This window comes from Nuphar pumila, chromosome 8, assembly GCF_984573655.1.
Source record: "Nuphar pumila chromosome 8, dmNupPumi1.hap1.1, whole genome shotgun sequence".
NCBI classification, from domain to species: Eukaryota; Viridiplantae; Streptophyta; class Magnoliopsida; order Nymphaeales; family Nymphaeaceae; genus Nuphar; species Nuphar pumila.
In genome coordinates this window covers 121,351,550-121,369,708 of record NC_143256.1, presented here as the reverse complement: position 1 = coordinate 121,369,708, position 18,159 = coordinate 121,351,550, and the positions used below count along the sequence as shown (strand labels likewise).

At 37.1% G+C, this 18,159-nt stretch overlaps 2 protein-coding genes across 4 annotated transcripts in view; one reads left to right on the top strand and one right to left on the bottom strand.

Moving 5' to 3' along the window:
• Positions 1 to 4,614, top strand: part of LOC149830469 (uncharacterized) — an 89,473-nt gene extending 84,859 nt beyond the window's left edge. For 2 of the 3 annotated variants that reach the window (XM_090016530.1, XM_090016531.1), the window contains 2 exons: positions 2,660 to 2,749; positions 4,305 to 4,614. In XM_090016530.1, the coding sequence (XP_089872656.1) occupies positions 2,660 to 2,749; positions 4,305 to 4,340 (126 nt within the window). In that variant the 3' untranslated portion in view covers positions 4,341 to 4,614. Of the gene's footprint in view, positions 1 to 2,659; positions 2,750 to 4,304 lie in introns of those variants that run through there. The other variant, XR_016433877.1, reaches the window with a different exon arrangement.
• A 5,387-nt stretch (positions 4,615 to 10,001) lies between these two features.
• On the bottom strand, positions 10,002 to 16,999 carry LOC149830468 (beta-glucuronosyltransferase GlcAT14B-like). Its single transcript, XM_090015825.1, has 4 exons — positions 16,105 to 16,999; positions 15,885 to 15,960; positions 15,659 to 15,774; positions 10,002 to 10,860 (listed from the first exon to the last, which is right to left on the bottom strand). Exons 1-4 carry the CDS (start codon positions 16,958 to 16,960, stop codon positions 10,346 to 10,348), a joined length of 1,563 nt encoding a protein of 520 aa, XP_089871951.1. The 5' UTR covers positions 16,961 to 16,999; the 3' UTR covers positions 10,002 to 10,345.
• Between the last annotated feature and the right edge of the window lie 1,160 nt (positions 17,000 to 18,159).

Genomic DNA, 18,159 nt, shown 5'->3' with positions numbered 1-18,159 from the left:
GGAAAATGAACTCGGAGCTCTGAAAAGAGCTAAGACATGGGAATTTCAAGTTCTTCCTAAGGGTAAAAAAACAATAGGGTGTAGATGAGTTTTTAAAGTTAAAACTAAGAGCGATGGATCTCTTGAGAGATATAAGGCTCGATTGGTTGTCAAGGGTTATAGTCAAGAGTATGAGATTGACTATGAAGAAACTTTTGCGCCTGTGACCCGAATGGTCACTGTTCGATGTCTCATCATTGTTGCATCCATTAACAATTAGAACATCTATCAAATAGTTGTTAAGAATGCCTTCCTGAATGGTGATTTGAATGAGGAAGTTTATATGGATGCTTCATCTGGAACAGAGACTCTCAAAAGAAAAGTGCTTCGTCTTAGGAAAGCGCTCTATGGCCTAAAACAAGCCCCTAAGGCTTGGTATGATAGGTTTAACTCAGTAATGTTGGAAAATGGTTTTTCTTCTTGCTTTACTCACACTGCTTTGTTTGTTAGAAAATCCAATGCAGTGATTGTGATTTTGCTGTTGTATGTGGATGATATGCTCATCACCGGAAGTGATTTTAATGGAGTTAAGAGTATAAAATCAATTTTAAAAGATAAATTTGAAATGTCTGACTTGGGTTTTCTACCTTATTTTTTGTAAATTGAAGTAGCATACTCTCATAGAGGGTATTTCTTATCTCAAACTAAGCTTGCTTCTGAGATCATTGACAGGTCAGGTATTACAGATGAAAAGGTTTGTGAAACTCCTGCCATAGTGGGAACTAAAATGAAGATTGATGATGGTGTTCCTCTTTTGGGTCCTACTCCCTACAGACAACTTGTAGGATCATTGATGTATCTGAGTATTACCAGACCAGATATCTCTCATGCAGTGCATACTGCAAGTCAGTTTCAGCATGCACCAACATCCGTCCATATGAGTGTTATCTTATGAGTCGTAAGATACATTAAGGGTACTCTAAACAAGGGAGTTTTTCTATCATTTTCGTCTGATTTAAAGTTAATTGCTTATATTGACTCAAATTGGGGAGGTGACCCAAATAACCGTCACTCCACCACTGGTTTTTGTGTGTTCTTAGGAGATTCACTGGTTTCATGGAGATGCAAGAAGCAACAAAAAGTATCTCTATCATCAACTGAAGCCGAATATTGTGCCATGACAACTACTACCATGAAAATTGTATGTATTCATCAGTTGCTGAAAGATATGAGGATCACAATCGAAGGACCTACCAAGTTATGCTGTGACAACAAAAGTACAATTTATATTGCTAAGAATCACACTTTTCATGAGCGGACAAAACACATAGAGATGAATTGTCACTATGTTCGTGAGGCGTACCTCAAAGGAGTCATTGACCTTCCATATGTCACGTCAGAATATTCGTTGGTGGATTTCTTCACCAAAGCTTTGTGTGCTCCGCGCCTTAACTTCCTTCTTAGCAAACTCTCGGTCGTACTGCCCTAAGTTTGCGGGGGGTGGTGGTGGTGTTAAATTATGTAATCTAATCATGCAATATATATATATATATGTACCTACTTATTATATATAAAATATATATTTCTAACTGTTTAGTCATAGGGGTAGTTTAGTCTTTTTACATATTCTTTTAGAATATGTTTTTGTAATTTCTTTTTATTCTTTTTCTTTTTTTCTTTGTGTAAAAGGTGGAATGCACCTTGGAGGGGCCCACCATCTAGTCGTTGGGCCCCTTCCAACGGTCACATTTGTGACCGTTGGAAGGGGCTCCAACGGCTAGAGGTGGAGCCTCTCCAAGGACTCCACCTCCTCTATTTAAAGGGGCTCTCCCCTTGTGTATTCCTCAAGCTTTTAGGATTATAGCCCAAGCTCCTTTTCAATCTTATGACTCTTGGGTATGCTTTTGCGCATTTGTGAGTTTGTGTTGTGCTTTTTGTGCACAAGTGTTTCAAGTGTTCTTGTTGTGCGTATGTGCACGCATTTGTTTCCAAGAATATTGTAATATTGCTATTAGTATCTTGTTGAAGATACTTTTACAACTATATGGTGGTATTATGCACTCTTGTTAATTTTATGTGTACACACAAACATGCACAAACGTATGCCCGTGTGCGTATCTAGGTGTGTTGTGTATGGTGCATTATGCATGTGAGTTTATGTTGTGGTGCATGCCAGTTCTCTCTTTTTCTCTCTCCACAGATTATTTGGTGTATTATGCACTCTTGTTTACTTTATAGGGTGTGTGTGCATGCATTCTCTCTCTCTCTCTCTCGCCACATTATTTGGTGGTGTTATGCACTCTTGTTAACTTTACTGTGTGTTGGCGTGTGTCTACATGCATACATGCACGCCTGCAAGTGTGTGAGTTGGTGTGCAAGTATGAGTGCATATGTGCTCTCTCTCTCTCTCTCCATGTTATGAATTGGTTGTTGTGCACTGTTAACTTTTATGATATGTGTGTTTTTGTATCTATTGATGTAATGAGGTGCACTGCATGCATAATGTTTCCCAAGAGGCACATGCATATAGATGCCTCCTGCATAACTGTCACTTTAAACGCTAGAAAATTTATCTCTCACATGCATAACTACAAGCAGATGTTCCACTAAATAATTAAGAGAACTGCTTTTAGTTGTTAGCTTTCTTGCCATCTTACATCTACTCCCATGGTTGATCCAGGAGAGGGCTTATCTACTAGCAGGCTCAGGAAATGCAGAGGTGGCTGGGCAGAAAGCACAGGCCTTAGAAACAGCATATTTTGAACAGAATGTGTGAATTCTTCTCCATGATCTCTTTTTATTTTTTTAAAAATATCTTTAGTGGGAGTTGTCCATAAACAAGTCAGTTAATAGATGAATGCATGAATACACCAGATTCTGACTTACCAAACTCAAAATACTTGAAAAACTAGGACAACCTCCAACTATTCCATCTAATTAAACAGAGTGACACAACTGGCAAGTTCTTCAATGTTTAGAAAACTGATGTTAACTCTAGGGCCAGGACGACCAACTGGATTCTGAATTCCCTATAGTGAGGTTTAGCTATGTACTGCAAGTCATAGTGACAAAAGTTAGAAACGGCAAAATATCGGCCACCAAAAATTCATGAGAATTTGAATTTGTTTTGAAAATCTTGCATTTTTTGGCAAAATTTAGGCAATAAAAAATAAATTTAAAATATAAAAAATATTTAAAAATAAAAACCATATGGATTTTCATGATAAATAGCCGATAAAAAACATAAATATTTTGTTTAAAACGTGATATTTATGTTTTTGACAAAAACCTCACGAGAAATTGAAAATATCGGGAGAAATTGCCATTTTGAACTTTCGAGTAATTTCTCATTATATTTTTGCGAGATTTTCATAAATCTTTTGAGATTTGTCACTATGCTGCAAGTTTCAAAAGTTTGTTGGTTATTTCAGTGAAAATTTAGATATTGTGAAACAAATATATATTTTCACTTCATTAAAAGCAATGTGGATGTCTTGTTTATGTTTGAAAGACACATGAATGGTTAGGTCATACTATCATAACTGGGGGGTCTTGGATTTGAATGTCACGGGGTCATCCCTCATCATGCCTATGCAAAAAAAATTGAATGTAGTGTACACTGGTGAAACACTTAAGGGCAGCGACAGCTTATTTAGATTCTCAAAGCACTATGGTAAGGATTATTAACTGGTGCTGTAATAGCTCTGCCAAAAAGTTTTGCAGTTAGCCCCATGAAAATGCAAACGGTGAAACCAATTGTCTTTTTATTTGTTCATTCTATTAACATCAATGAAAGGTACCTTACATATTTGATAGATGATTTATTGTTAAATTTTAGTGGAAATATAATTCTGAGTTGTTGGAAAGATGCTATATAGAATTAGGACATTTGCATGAAGATGCTGAAGAATAAATCCAAAGTTTTTCTTTTACATAATAAACGTAAGGTGGCCTTGTAGCACTAACTTCGGTTTTAAACTTTGTAGCCTTAATTTAGAGTTACATTTTATTCCTTCTTGAGAGAGAGCGCGCGAGAGAGAGAGAGTTTGTGCCTGGCATGTGTTATATCATGTTGATAAGAATTTGCTGGGCAGTGTGCATGCTGTATATCGGATGAAGGCTAGATGGAACAATGTTCATGGAATTTTGAATTTCATAGGAATAGATATAAACAAGCTAATTGCAACTGTTCAAGTGGAAGCTTTCGTAAGATAAATTTAATCCAACCACATGTATTGCTCAATACAACTTGTCAAAAAGGTTGGTGTTTCATATTTGGTAGAAAGCAATGACAAAAGATGTTCTTCTGGTTGTTGATGAAAAAGGTTTATGCGCCATGTGTGGGAGCGCCAAAGCTTTGATAGCGCACCAGAGACCATTAAAGTGCTTAAAAGGACGTACATGTATTGTATAAAGAATCAGAAATCTTCAAGAGACAAGGGATGTTGCTGCAGTTTTTGGACGTGTGTGGTGTGAGAGATGGAAAAGTATTCTGTTAGCAAGCTTTCCATTTGTTCGCACTTTGAAGATGAATTATGTTGATCTGTCTTTATGCTGTGTAATCTTTTTGAGTCTGTTGGATCGATTGACCATTCCTTTCTGGCCATATACTGGATTGAATAAATTCACTTCTTGTGAATTTCTTAGATTTGTTGTAGACATACTATATTAAGGAATGCATGTAATTACATCGTGTTTTATATATCATTTACTGTTTCTTCATAGGAGGAACTTGGTGAAAAGATCAGAGAATCTCAAACTTCATTATAGTGATCATGGGGGTGGTTCAGATTTGTTGGCTTCTCTTCATATTGTTGATCCAGGCTATGTGCAGAATATACTGAAACACTTGATTAGTATCCACAGCAATGCCCTTCACATTGAAAGGCACCGAGTAATCTTCTTCTATGAGTAGCTGTGCATCGCTTTTAATCTGCATGGAAAGCTTATAGCTTATACTTTACATCATTCATCTGGCATTCTCATGTTGGTTGGATTTTCCATTCATTCATATTCAATGGGATATCTGTGGCTTAAGCACCATTAGAATATTATTCCACTAAAAGAGCATAGTTTAGCTACTCATCCATTAGGTCTGTCAATGGGTCAGGTTTATACCCGGTACACGACCTGACCCAAGCCCAAATTCTCGGGTATGGGCATAAAAAGTGCCAACCAGAATCTGACCCAAGCAATATTCTGGCTGGGTATTCGACTCAACCAGGCCTATTTGCTGGGTACCCGATCTGACCTGAGTGTTTGATATGTACTTTAAGTAAACTTCTAAAATCATATTGGTTTGGGTTTGAGATTTTATTTTGGTGACCCGAAAAAACTCAAACCTGACATTTTGTTATTTGTGCGGGTTTGGGTACACCATGATGGGTCGGGTACTTTACCCGTTGACAGCCCTACCGTCCATATGGTGGATCCTAGATAAATGATGTTTACATTATTTTTTTGGAAAATGACCGTATTGTATGACAAAAATGACGTGTTTCTAAAAATGCTTCACAATTTACCAAATCTATCAAATGGACAATTATGCAAGTTCTAAAAAATTTTAGGACCTTTTTACCCTTCTCATGTGTGAACCTTACAAATTTTGCAATTTGGCAATTCCCATGAGAATTTCTTCAAAAATTTGCAGAACATTTATTCTCAGGTCTATATCTCACTCATCCAACATTGAAAACCTACATTTTTATAAATGTTGAAAAGCTGAGACACAAATCTCAAACTTTCTTGTTTTGAGTCAAAATCGAAAACCCATTTAAAGATCTTGTTTTTGAGATCCAAAACCAAAACAAAAACTATTCTGCGAATTGTTACAACCAAATAGTCTGTGTTTCAGAAGGCATTTTTTTAACCAATTCGTTAGATTGATGTGATCTTGGTGGCGTTGGAAAGTTAACGTCTTGATCTTAGTTATTTTTGTTTTGTTTCTCCGAATTCTTGGCATAGGTGGCTAAAAAATAGCATATAATCATTGGGATAGGCGCAATTGCGCCGGTTCATCTCCTATTTTAGAAACATTCTCAGAATTGTATCTCAGTGCTTGTTTGTCATTTTTAATGAATAAAATATTATAAAAAAATATTTTTGTTTAGAATCTTTGTTCTTTTTCGTGTTTTTTTTTTCAGATTTCTTTATTTTTAGAGAAAAAAATTAATGACAAAATGCATCATCGATGAAGTGTCGTCGATTTGTGTTTCACCAAAAATAATTGTTGGAAATGAAATATAGCATTTAATATGACGGTAATTTCGCACACTTAAAAGAACTTTGACATCACTGCATGCGAAACTTCATGAATTTTGCAAATATTTTAAGAATTCTATAAATTTTTCAATAATTTTGCAACTAACAATGCGAAACTCTTGACAAACTTCACGAGTAGTGTCATGATTTTTGTACTGTAGATGCGGAAATCATGAAGAATTTCACATGGTGGTTGCAAATTTTTTTTCTTATGAAATTTATTATTTGCCTTCACCATTCGCAGATGAGTCACCAAAAAATCCTTGGAGGTAGGCCAAAATTCAGGGTTTGCAAAAATAGGGCATCCGGATGCAAAAAAGAAGTTGAAAAATGAAGTCGTTCATACATTTTGTATTCATTCTATTCTTTCACAAAATGAAGTCGCTCATACATTGCATTCATTACATTTTTTCATAAAATGAAGTCGCTTATACATTGCATTCATTACATTCTTTTACAAAATGAAGTCTCTCATACATTTTGCAGTCATTCCATTCTTTTACAAAATGAAGTCGCTTATACATTTTGCATTCATTCCATTTTTTCACAAAATGAAGTCACTCATACATTGCATTCATTTGATTCTTTTGCAAAATGAAGTCACTCATACATTGCATTCTTTCTATTATTTACAAAATGAAAACGCTCATACATTGCATGGGGAGAAAACATTATCATCGATTAACACATCTTAGGGGCTTTCACAGTTCATTCGAGCAGCGGCTCTCCATCAATTTTACATCTTCATCCTTCGCATTCTCTATAATGAGAACGAATTTTCAGTTGATCAACTTTTTCACTCACAAACAACTCATGTACTTTTGGTTTCCTATCCCATAAGATCTCACTACTGATGCTTTTACTGAAGAAACTTACCATCGATGAAGTACTGCAAATCTTTTCATCATTGATGCTTTTATAAAAAAAACTCACAGTCGATGAAGTGCCACTGATCTTCTCATCACTTATGCTTTTACTAGAAAAACTCACCGTTGATGAAGCCTATTCTTTTATAGAAAAAACTCATTGTCGATAAAGTATCGCCCATGCTTTCTGAGTTTTTCATTGCCGGTGAACTGCTGTCGATGAGAATTTTTCACAAATCTAGAATATCGTCAAAATATCGCCGAAATGATTGGGAACCACCGGTTGGGGAACAAAAGAACCCTAGGATTGCAAAAATAGGGCATCCGCATGCAAATAAGAGTTTGAGAAACAAAGCATCATTTATATAGATTGGAATTTCACAAGAATTTTTTTTTGCAATATAAGACTTTCGCAAGTTTTTAGTAATTTCACAATACTTCATGCGATACTCCTTGAAAATTTTGCAAGGTAAAGGATTTTTACAATAATTTTTGGAATATCAAAATATCAGTTGCGATTTTGTTGACAAGTTTTGCAAGTCCATCAATTTTTAGTGTCATGATCTGCGAAAACTGAAAATTTCCAACTATGAGAGGTAAAAGCATCCAAAAAAAATTTGAGAACCCGCAAAATTGTCCATTTGACGGATTTGATAAATTGTGGGGAATTTTGAGAAACACATCAAATTTATCGTACAATACAATCATTTTTCATTTTTTTAATGACAAAGTAGGATGAATAAAGGCACGCAATCAGATATACATTTAAAACATACCATACTGTATTTTTAATTTAAAACATGCAACTAAAAAAAAGTAAAGCAAATAAGTCCATTTTTTATATGGCTCGTAGTTGAGAAAGAAAATTCTAGAAAAGATTATCGCATCTTGTTTATTCATATATCCTATCAGAAAAAAAAAAGAAAAATGAAAGTTAATGTAAATTATATTTACTGCAGTTAAAAGGTGAAAAAAGGAGCATAGGCACCATGGTTAAAAGGTAAAAGAAACAAAGAGGAGTGCAATTTTTGACAAACATATAGGAGAATGGTAATTAAATTTTGACCAAAAAAAAGGTGATGGTTGACAATTTAGAAAATTAAGGGCCATACCATTAAGATATCAAGGTAAACCGGATACATTCTGGGTATAAGTGGTATACCATAACTGATCATTATTTGTGCTTTTTTTATGTGAAAATTACAAAACTATCACGAAGCTGCAATGTAATTTCATACCGAAAATGCATGAAAAAATGTTATTTGAGAAAGTCATGTAGAAAAAAAAATGGCCTTCATTACCCTTCTACTTTTACAACATTTAGGGTAGGGTACTGGAGATTTGAGTGCAAACAGTGGTTGTATGTTATTTCTTTTCGCGTAAGGATACGATAGATCTGTCCTTGCTTCTTAGCGTCTTGTGGGTGATTACAGATCAGCTCTAATATTTTATTGCTTGAGTTTTGAATAAACTTGGTTCGTACAGTACGGTTTGTCTTTATGTGGATTAACGGTTGCAGAATGCACGTTTATTGGACGGTAGAGACAGGTTTTTGACTGTCAAAAGATCAGGTGATATTTCATATCACTAACCATGGGTGATTTGGCATATCTACCGTCGTTTCTAACAATCAATGGTGATCAGCAAGACGGTTACGAGAATGTCAAGGAGCTTAGTTAGGCTGGGCCCGTAAGGAAAAATATAAAACCGTAGAAGATATATATAAACTGTCTTTATCGTGTTAATATTGCAATTAAAACATGATATTTTTAAAGACCATATATTTTTCAATGTATCAGCTTTCGAAAAGGCGGATCTTTGTTATATAAATTACGAAGAATGATCAACTTGCAGCTAAGACCCCATTTAACCTGGGGTTAATGTTTGGTGCTATTTAAGGTACAAAACTATTTAGTATAAATCACCTTTTCATATTTTTTAGTTTTTTTTTTGGTAGATCGGACTTTATAGATGAGATCTACATGGTTTGTTTTAGGGGTGGGCATCAGCCTGCTAGGCCCGCAGGCTGGCCCGGTCCAGCCGGCTATGGCCCAGGCTTGGGCCTTCATTTTAGACCCAACCCCAGCCCAAAGCGGGCTGACTTGGGCTGGGCTGCAGGCCTACCTGGCCCGGTCTCTCTCTCTCTCTCTCTCTCTCTCTCTCTATATATATATATATATATATATATATATATATATATATATATAGAGAGAGAGAGAGAGAGAGAGAGAGAGAGAGAGAGAGAGAGATGGGTAGGTGCGATACATGCTAAATGGGTTTTTCTTAGATTCTAGTGTTTTTTTCACAGTTCCGACCCCGTAAATGTGTTGGGCATGGTCGATTTACGAGAAATCCACACCTGGATAATGTCTTTTCGATAAAAAAAAATGATATTTGGAGCCTCAAGATTTTACAAAGATTTTGAACTGTTATTTTTTGACCTTATAAACATCCACCCATGTGTCAGAATCAAACACTTAGATCACATCTGTACAATCAGAATTTAAAAATAAAACAAAAACACCCTGAAAAACTCGTACCTACCCGTTACTTTATAAATATGTGTATTTATGTTTATATAATTATATTTATAATATATAAAATATATTTTTGTATATATTCACGGGATATCCCAATCCAGCCCGGCCCAATTAGGCAGATGGGTGGGACAAGTCACATTCGGCAATGAGCCAGCACGAACCGGCCAGGCCCTTTGCCCACCCCTAGTTTGTTTAGTAGAAATATCCAGAAAAGGGTGGTCTTTTGCTCGGTTGAGCCAGCCTTGAGCTGTGAGGTTATATCACGTGCAAATTGCTTTACAGGTTTTGCTTCCAAGGGAAGCTGAGCCTTGCAATGATTATTACACCATAAATGGAATAAGAGCAGCAGCTTCAATGCTAAATTCCTAGGCTGTTTGTGGCAGTTCAAATTCAGCGACACCTTGTGTTGGAGGCCAAAAAGATCACTAATCTATACATCTCATTCAAGGGGAAACTTATAAACATGCTATAGCCCAAACCATAAAAAGGCACAAAATCAATCCTAAACACAGAACCGTAGAAGGTGGGGAGCTCATCAATTTCCTCAGACCAAGATTAGAGATTCCTCTTGAATGCCTGATACCACAATATTGACAGCAGATCAGCTCCCACATTAATCAACCCTTCATCTTCTCAATGGCAGGCACTGAGAGAGAAATCTCATTCTCTTTACTAAAGCAGCATATAAATTTTTCATCATCAAACACATTGCTTTGGTCTGAAATTTTCCTTTGACAAGAGATTCACCATAAGGCGCTCCAGTCTCAAGGAACCTGGACCAGGCCTGAGCACACCTGGATCACCTATAACTGAGCAGGGATCAGTCCCATTTTCCGCATCTCCAACACACCAACCTCCAGGAACGACTCTTCCAGTACTCCGGCCTAAAAGCTCGGCATCAATCTTGTCAAGCACCGGATCATCTTTATAGAATTTCCTTGCAAAAGGTGCATTGCTATCTATCATGCTTTGAGAATGGTTAAGCGTGAGGTGGTGAGGGTGCTGCTTCGGAGGATTGTCCCAAGATATGTAATGCAAATCATGGTTAACAGTTGTGTTCCGGAATTCATGCGTGTTACATATGATGGTGTGAAAGTATCCTTCCGGAGAGGAAAGAAAATTGGCATAGTACATGAGGACCGTCCTTGGGAGATTGTCCCAACCCCATATACAGTATTCCATGAAAGCCCGAGAAAGTGCCACCCAAGCAGAGCCTGAACAGGAAAGATAAGTCGCAGATCATTAGCACTTTCTTGCACACAGATTCAGAAACAGGGAAACAGTGTGCAAGGAGGAAACATTTGAGAATGCATCAAAATATACAGGCATGTTGTAATGAAGGGCAAGCATTGCAAGTCACGTTAAATCCATAGGTCTATATTATTCCTGTTTTTTCTGTTGCAGCAGTAGAAGACTTGTACGGGTATCTCCAATGACAAAAGTGATCATCGTATTATATAGTAAAATGAAATAGAGAATAATAATAAATGCTGAAGGAACAAATAGCACATGCATAACCGTGAAAGCCCGAGTGCACCAAGTTTGCTGCAGGAACTAGAGTCAAGCACTTGTGATTTAGTGATCAAGTCGCTGGTAGAGATTGCAGAAGAAAGATACAGGATGACCAATTAATCAACTGATACTAAGAACAGCATATTGTTAACATAATCATCAACATTGGTCTCAACGATATATCAAAAAGGCAGCTTCTCAGGATATTATTAGAGGTTTCTCTATAAACCCCAGGAAATCTGTCTTCTGAAGAATGAAGCTTTTTAACAAAAATTGCAAAAAGGAAAAGAATAGATTATAGTAATGTTTTTTAATGGGTAAAGAAAAGGATTTTTTTTAATTATTAAAAGCTAAGGATTAAGAAAATGACGTTTAAAAATATAACAAAAAGAAAAAGCATTCTAGAAAAATATCATGCAATAATGTGATCATTTTAAAATACCCACATTTAAAATATTGCAAAATTTTTGCCTTTCTAATAAATTTCCCATTATATCATGATATTTTGAAAATATTGACAAGACCTATGACCATGCATTGTGACGTAGACTGTCTCAGTTGATGATCCAAGTCATTTCTTATGCAGTTGGTCAAGCTCTCAACCTCTCTATCCTATTTTGTTTGAGTAGTTGAGGATGCTATAGATGGTTTGGTTGCTACCAAACTTTGGGCAAAGTTTGACCAAGAAATATCCCACCATTTCTCAGAACCATTCTGAAAACTGGCCTGACAGGAAACCAGTGCATATCATAATTTCCATGTTGACAACCCGTCAATTTACCACCAAGTCATTGATGGAAAGGATGCAAAACATCACTTGAATGACATTCTGAAATGTGTATTATTGCAGTAGGTTTGCACTCAGCTTCATTCAACCCATAACTTTGAGAAGTTAGAATTAAGATAATATATCTTGTATGTGAACAATGACACCTTTTGGAAAACTTTAATATCAATTGACCACATGACAAATGTTTGATGTCAGGAAAGAAGTAAAAACAGAGACCTAACTGTAAATTATTGCAATATCATTTGAAGGAAAGAGAGAAAAGAGAGAAATATCCATCCACAACTTGGAGGTGGCTACTCATGCTGCATGTACTTTTGTATGGCATGCATATGGCATTGATATTAGACACTAACACGATGCCATATGTACTTTTGTATGCAGTGGCAGAGACAGTTATAAATACTTGTATAACCCAGCTGGTTGAAAGAGCAGAGGTACCCATGGCAAGCTAGGTAATACAAGCATTTATAACTGTGACTGTCTCTGCCACTGCATACAAAAGTACATACAGCATCATGTTAGTGTCTAATATTGATACCATATGCATGCCTGAAGCCCCCCCTCCAAGTTGTGCATGGGTGACCACTATGGAGTCATGGACAGCTTGATTTTCAATTGCTAATGCTGGTGTATTATAAATGGACCGTTGATGAATAGTATGCTACTTGCTACTCTCTAAGCATAAATATAGTCTCCAGTTTCTTGTTCTCAACATTCTTGCAAATGAAATGTTTATATAGTTCTATGTGCTTGGTATTATTATGCTGGACTGAATTAATAGATATTGCAACTGCAATTTTATTGTCACAATACAAAATAAACCAAGTCATTGCTTGACCAAGCATCGTGAGTGGATACCTTAACTAGAATACTTTAAGAATTGCAAACCATAGACCTGTATTTTGCTTCCGTGGTGCACCTTGCAACAGTCCCTTGTTTCTTACTACTCCATGGGACCAAATGTGACCCATGCTATGTCACAGGGACTCAGCTAGCAGGGTGCCGCACCCGCGTCGACGCGACTCAATGTGGGTGCGGGTGCAGTCAACTCGATCCTGGGTGCGTTGACCGCACCCAGGGTCATTTTGGTCCATTTTTTTGTTTTTTTTGTTTTTTTAAAATTTTGCCCTGTGAAATGGGCTGCGGAATTTAAAAAAAAAATCTGGGGGGGGGGGGGGGGGGCTGCCCCCCTATAACCCCCCGCCAGGGGCGGCCCCCCTGGACCCCCGCCCGCTGACCGCGCAGCGGGACCCGTGCAGGGGGGAACCCCCGGACCCCCCTTATATATATATTTACATTTTTGCCCCTGCCGCACCCCCGCACCCGGGTTTTTTGGAAGTGCCGAATCCCCGCACCCGCACCCATGTGACATAGGACCCATGTATACATAATACCTTGAGGTAGACCTTTCACTAGTCGGATTTCCATCCATTGGCATCCGAATAGGCAAAGATCAGTACCTGGCCCAAAACATGAGTTTTTGGCATAGTTTATATTAACTTGCAATTACACGTCTTTTATATACTTGAGAACTCAGCCGCTTGAAGATGAGTGGTTCTTGGAGCATGCATAGATTGCCAGGTTTGATTCATAGCAAAAACCATACATGTCCTTGATAAAGACAAGTACTACAATGCTCCTACAATACTTGTTGCATCTCTTAGGTATCGATAATAACAAGGATCCCTCATTATCTATTAAGTGTTTGTTCATAGCAGCCACCATTTAAGTGGGTTTATAATCAGCCACACGTGATATGCACAGAAGATTAATGCATATTTTTGCTGGAAGACTACCAAAAATTAGGTCTATGGTCTATATCAATCCCAAGAAGGTACCTCAAGATCCTGATTTTCTTCATCTAAAAAAATTCATTTAACAAAAGGTTAACTCCTTGGATATGAGCAAGAGAACCATTTAAATGAACATATCATTGACATACGGGAACCATTTAAATGAATGAAGATGGAATGATCAACTTCAATTCTCAGAAATCTACATGCACAAACTACACAATGGAAACTATCAAATAATAAATGTGAGACTTGCTTAAGTCCATATATCACCTTCTTTAAACAATGAACCATGTGTGATAGATTTCTTTTACTATATCTAGGTGATTGTTCCATATACAACTTTTTATGTAAGTACAATTGAAGGCACACATTCTTTACATCTAATTGTTAAAGCCTCCATCTAAAATTCACAATCAAGGATACTACTCATCTTCAGCACTAAACTAAGAGTTTCACCATTGTGTTTGGATGTATCTTTTCACTACAAACTGAGCTTTAAACTTCTCAATGCTTCTATCTGACTTATATTTTATATTGTAAATCCACTTAGAGCCAACTACGTTCCTTGTCAAGGGGCGGATCCACTATTTCCTATGTTACACATCTATGGACTGCCTCAATCTACTTATTTATCATCTCTATCCATCTCTAATCTTCTCCAACCTTGCTATAAGATTTAGGTTCATTGGATTGCTGAAAATTCAATAAACACTTGAAACTCAACTGAGAATGTCACATAACTGATGAACTGTTCAATTGATGCTTAGTTCTAGATGAGTGATGAGATGTTTGTTGGGATGTATGAGGAACTAGACTCATAAAATCTTCCTATGTAAGTTGCACCTCCATGTTTGTGGGATGTTTTTGATGGTCATCTGTTTAAGGCTGCATATCAATATTATTCTTGTCAGCAATATCTTAGCACATCATTTGATTTTTGGAACTTAATTGCTGTCACTCTCTTGAGTGAAAAGCCAACCTTTCTTCCTGGCATTCTATGTCACTGTGTTCTGTAAAGGGAATAGAGCATCACCATTGCTGCCTGAGGTAATAAAATCTGGTTGAGTGGACCACATAGGGCTATAGGAGCTGCAAGTTGAAACCCATGTGCTTCAAGCAACATGGGTGACTCTCCAAACCTTCTCTTGAGTATATGGAGCTTAGCCTCATCAAAATCTCACGAGATATCATGGTTTTTTAGCACGTGAATTAAAACATCTGAAGCGCCTTTGTGATGATCATCACATCATGGAACATCTTGTTTATTAATATGTAAGACACAATCAAACAGATGTAAACATGAATAGCTTTGGGGGGGGGGGGGGTCGCCAGATAAGGCAAAAATTTGTCAAGGTCAAACATTTCCTCTCTTAGACACATCTCTATACCTATGGGATCAAGGTCTTGCTCACTAACTATTTGTTCATTTTTCACCAGGGGCATATCCCTTGGCAATTCATTTGTGTCTATTACCATTTCATAATGGTTTGAAACAACTAAAACCACTTCATCATAAGGAAAGCCATAACTGATCAAATAATCATTGCTTCCACAACGATTGTCCATCTTGAAGTACAAAGGAACTGATGGAACCACCAAATTCACAAAGCAGAAACAAAAGCTTAAATGAGGACTGAAAAGGTTAGAGAAAGCACTCTTTCTATCGATAAACAACAGTTACATGAAAGATAAAATCAAATAGAATGCATGAATAAAGAAAGAGGAAGAAGATAACATGAATTTTGTCATCATAAATTTAGCTGAATATGAGATCAAATAATTTGACAACTATAAAGAACCATCATTCATATGACTTCATTTGAACAAGAAAACCAATAAGAACGAATCTCTCTGAGTAGCTGATATCAATTAAGACGCCAACAAAACAAATTAGCAATACAAACAGCAGCTCACCTGTGAAGAGCCTAAATGCAGTAGGAACACTTCTTCTCTGGGACACCCAAAAAACTTCTGATTTTTTGGACAAGTAGAGTCCAGGATCTATTATAATAGGTTTAGCCCTCTGGAATCTGCATTCATTGATTTTCCCAATTCCCTTAGAAAGATAAAACACACTAAAAAAGAAAAAAATTACGAAATTTGAAAAAGAGATCACAAACGAGAGCTAATGTTTACATACTCTTTCCATCCAATATTACTCGTGTGCTCGATGAAATTCAAATCACGTGGGAAATACGAGAATGTGTGCAGCAGATCTTATTTCCAGCAAAAGAAGAAAATTCAAATTAGGCAAAACAAAAAGAAACAAAACAGCAAGTAAATGTTTGCTATTGAACTTGAGCATTTGTTATACACAAAATGAAAATTCAATCGTAGAACTAACAGCAACAAACACATACCGTCTTGAGTGACAAGAGGGTAGTCAGAAGCACTGAGGTTGATGAACCAATCCCACTCTCCCCCGTCCCTCAGTAGTATCGCAGCGGCGTGCAGCGTGTTCGCCACCATCGTCGGCCCTCTGTAAGTAATCAGATTCGACTTCGTGATCACATGGACGTTCTTGAATCTCACAAAGACCGGATCTTTCCTTATGTAATTGTTGAGGGAAATCTTCTCTCTCGGCGGCGCCTCGAGATCCAGGTGGATGATGTAGCGATTGAGAGGATGGTACACCGACTGGAGGGTCCTCTTCAACCTCTCGCCCTCACCAACAGAACCGGATATCAAGTAAGCAAGTCGAGGGGGAAGAGGGAGAGAAGAGGATGGGGAGGACATCAATTTGGTCTCAACAAATAGAGGTTTTGCGTGTCGGTATCCGAACCCAAATGGGAAAATCACCCAAGGGTAAGGGGTACCGCCGGTGGAAGTATTGTCAGAAGTGATCAATGTGGTCAAGAAGAGGAGGACTAGAGAGAAGATGGAGCCGATGGCCAATGAAAAAATCCATTTTCTCTCCATGGTCGAGTAAATCTGAGAGAAACGCTTCATTTTCTCAAGTGGGTACCTCATAGAATGGCCCAAGGACGAGCATTCATGATGGGTTTTGATTGCCATCTTGAATTGAATGTGATTTTCTTCAGATGGGAGACGATGGGGTCTTGGATGTCCTTGTTGGGGAGTGTCTGAAGGGTGAAAACACTGAAAAGGAAAGGATTCTCTTACAGAAAGAAGGAAGATTTGTTGGAGAAGATGGAGAAAGTTGGTCACCGCCCTTCGGTTCACGCTTTGTTTGTGAGGGTCATCCGCTACAACCATCCCTCTCGATCTCGCGCGGTTGTTGGGGCTTTGGCTCTCAGACGTGAACGATGCTGCTGCCTCAGTTTATTTGAATTTATAGTTCCTTCATAATTAGCAAAATTAATTAATTTTGGTTTTTAATGACAATTAATAAAAATCAATTATATTTAATTTCGTAATTGACAAATTGTTAAAGATGTAATATTTGCCACGAAGGTCCCACTCATCTGGTAAAGGTGACTCGTGAATGTAAGTTTTTTTTTTAACAATATTTTTGAAGATAAAAAAGAAATTTGTTAAAGTTAGGTAGAACCATAGTTACCAAAAAACTAAATGGATACAAGAAGAGATGTGTGAAGCGGAAGTGGGAAACAAGTATGAAGTGGGAAACGAGTGTTAAAAAGTAATACTAAGTGTAGGGATACGGTTGTGAAGTGAGCATGCAAATACATGAAAAAATGAAAATAATATAAAACCAATACGCAAAGCTTGCTATAAAAAAATATAATTTTCTAACCCGAAAAACATAAGTGAGGGAGAAGCAAATGAAAATTGACAAGAAACGAGGAGAAAATATTAAAGAAGTGAAAAGGAATCGTTTTGAAAAACACAGAAGTAAACTTCCTACTAAAGAAAATCAAGTTTTTCATTGAAGGCAGACTTCAAAAAGCTTTATAACCTTTTGAAGAAACCAGAAGTTTTCTGCGAGCGTTCAAAGAAACAAGCTTTTCCCACATAGTAAAAAGCTTTCAGTAACTATCTGCAAGGCTGAAGTTGGATATACCCTATGGTAGGTAAGGGGTCCTAATAAATTCGGTGTGGAAGGCAGTTTTACTATTGTAAAAAAGCTTGGTTTATAGTTTGCATCATTGCCAGTCTTGTTTGGAAAAATTTCTTCCATCCGTTGCGCAAAGCAATAGTCATAAATCTTGTTTTTGGACAAATGTTAGCGAAGAAAATTTTAGTTTTTTTCTCAAGAAAATCTTGAACATGCAAAAATCACAAGTACGTTTTTCTCTTTTAGTATAATACTAACCCTTGATAATTGTTGCAATAAAATAGTGACTTTTTTAAAAGTATAAGTAGTATTTGTAACATGTAAGGGTAGGGTATGGGGTGGTGGACAAGGTCTTCACCCTCACCCTGTCTCAAAATTTTGCCCTCCATTCCTGCCCGGATTTTGATTTTAACCTTCATCTTCGGTTCATTCTTTGTTT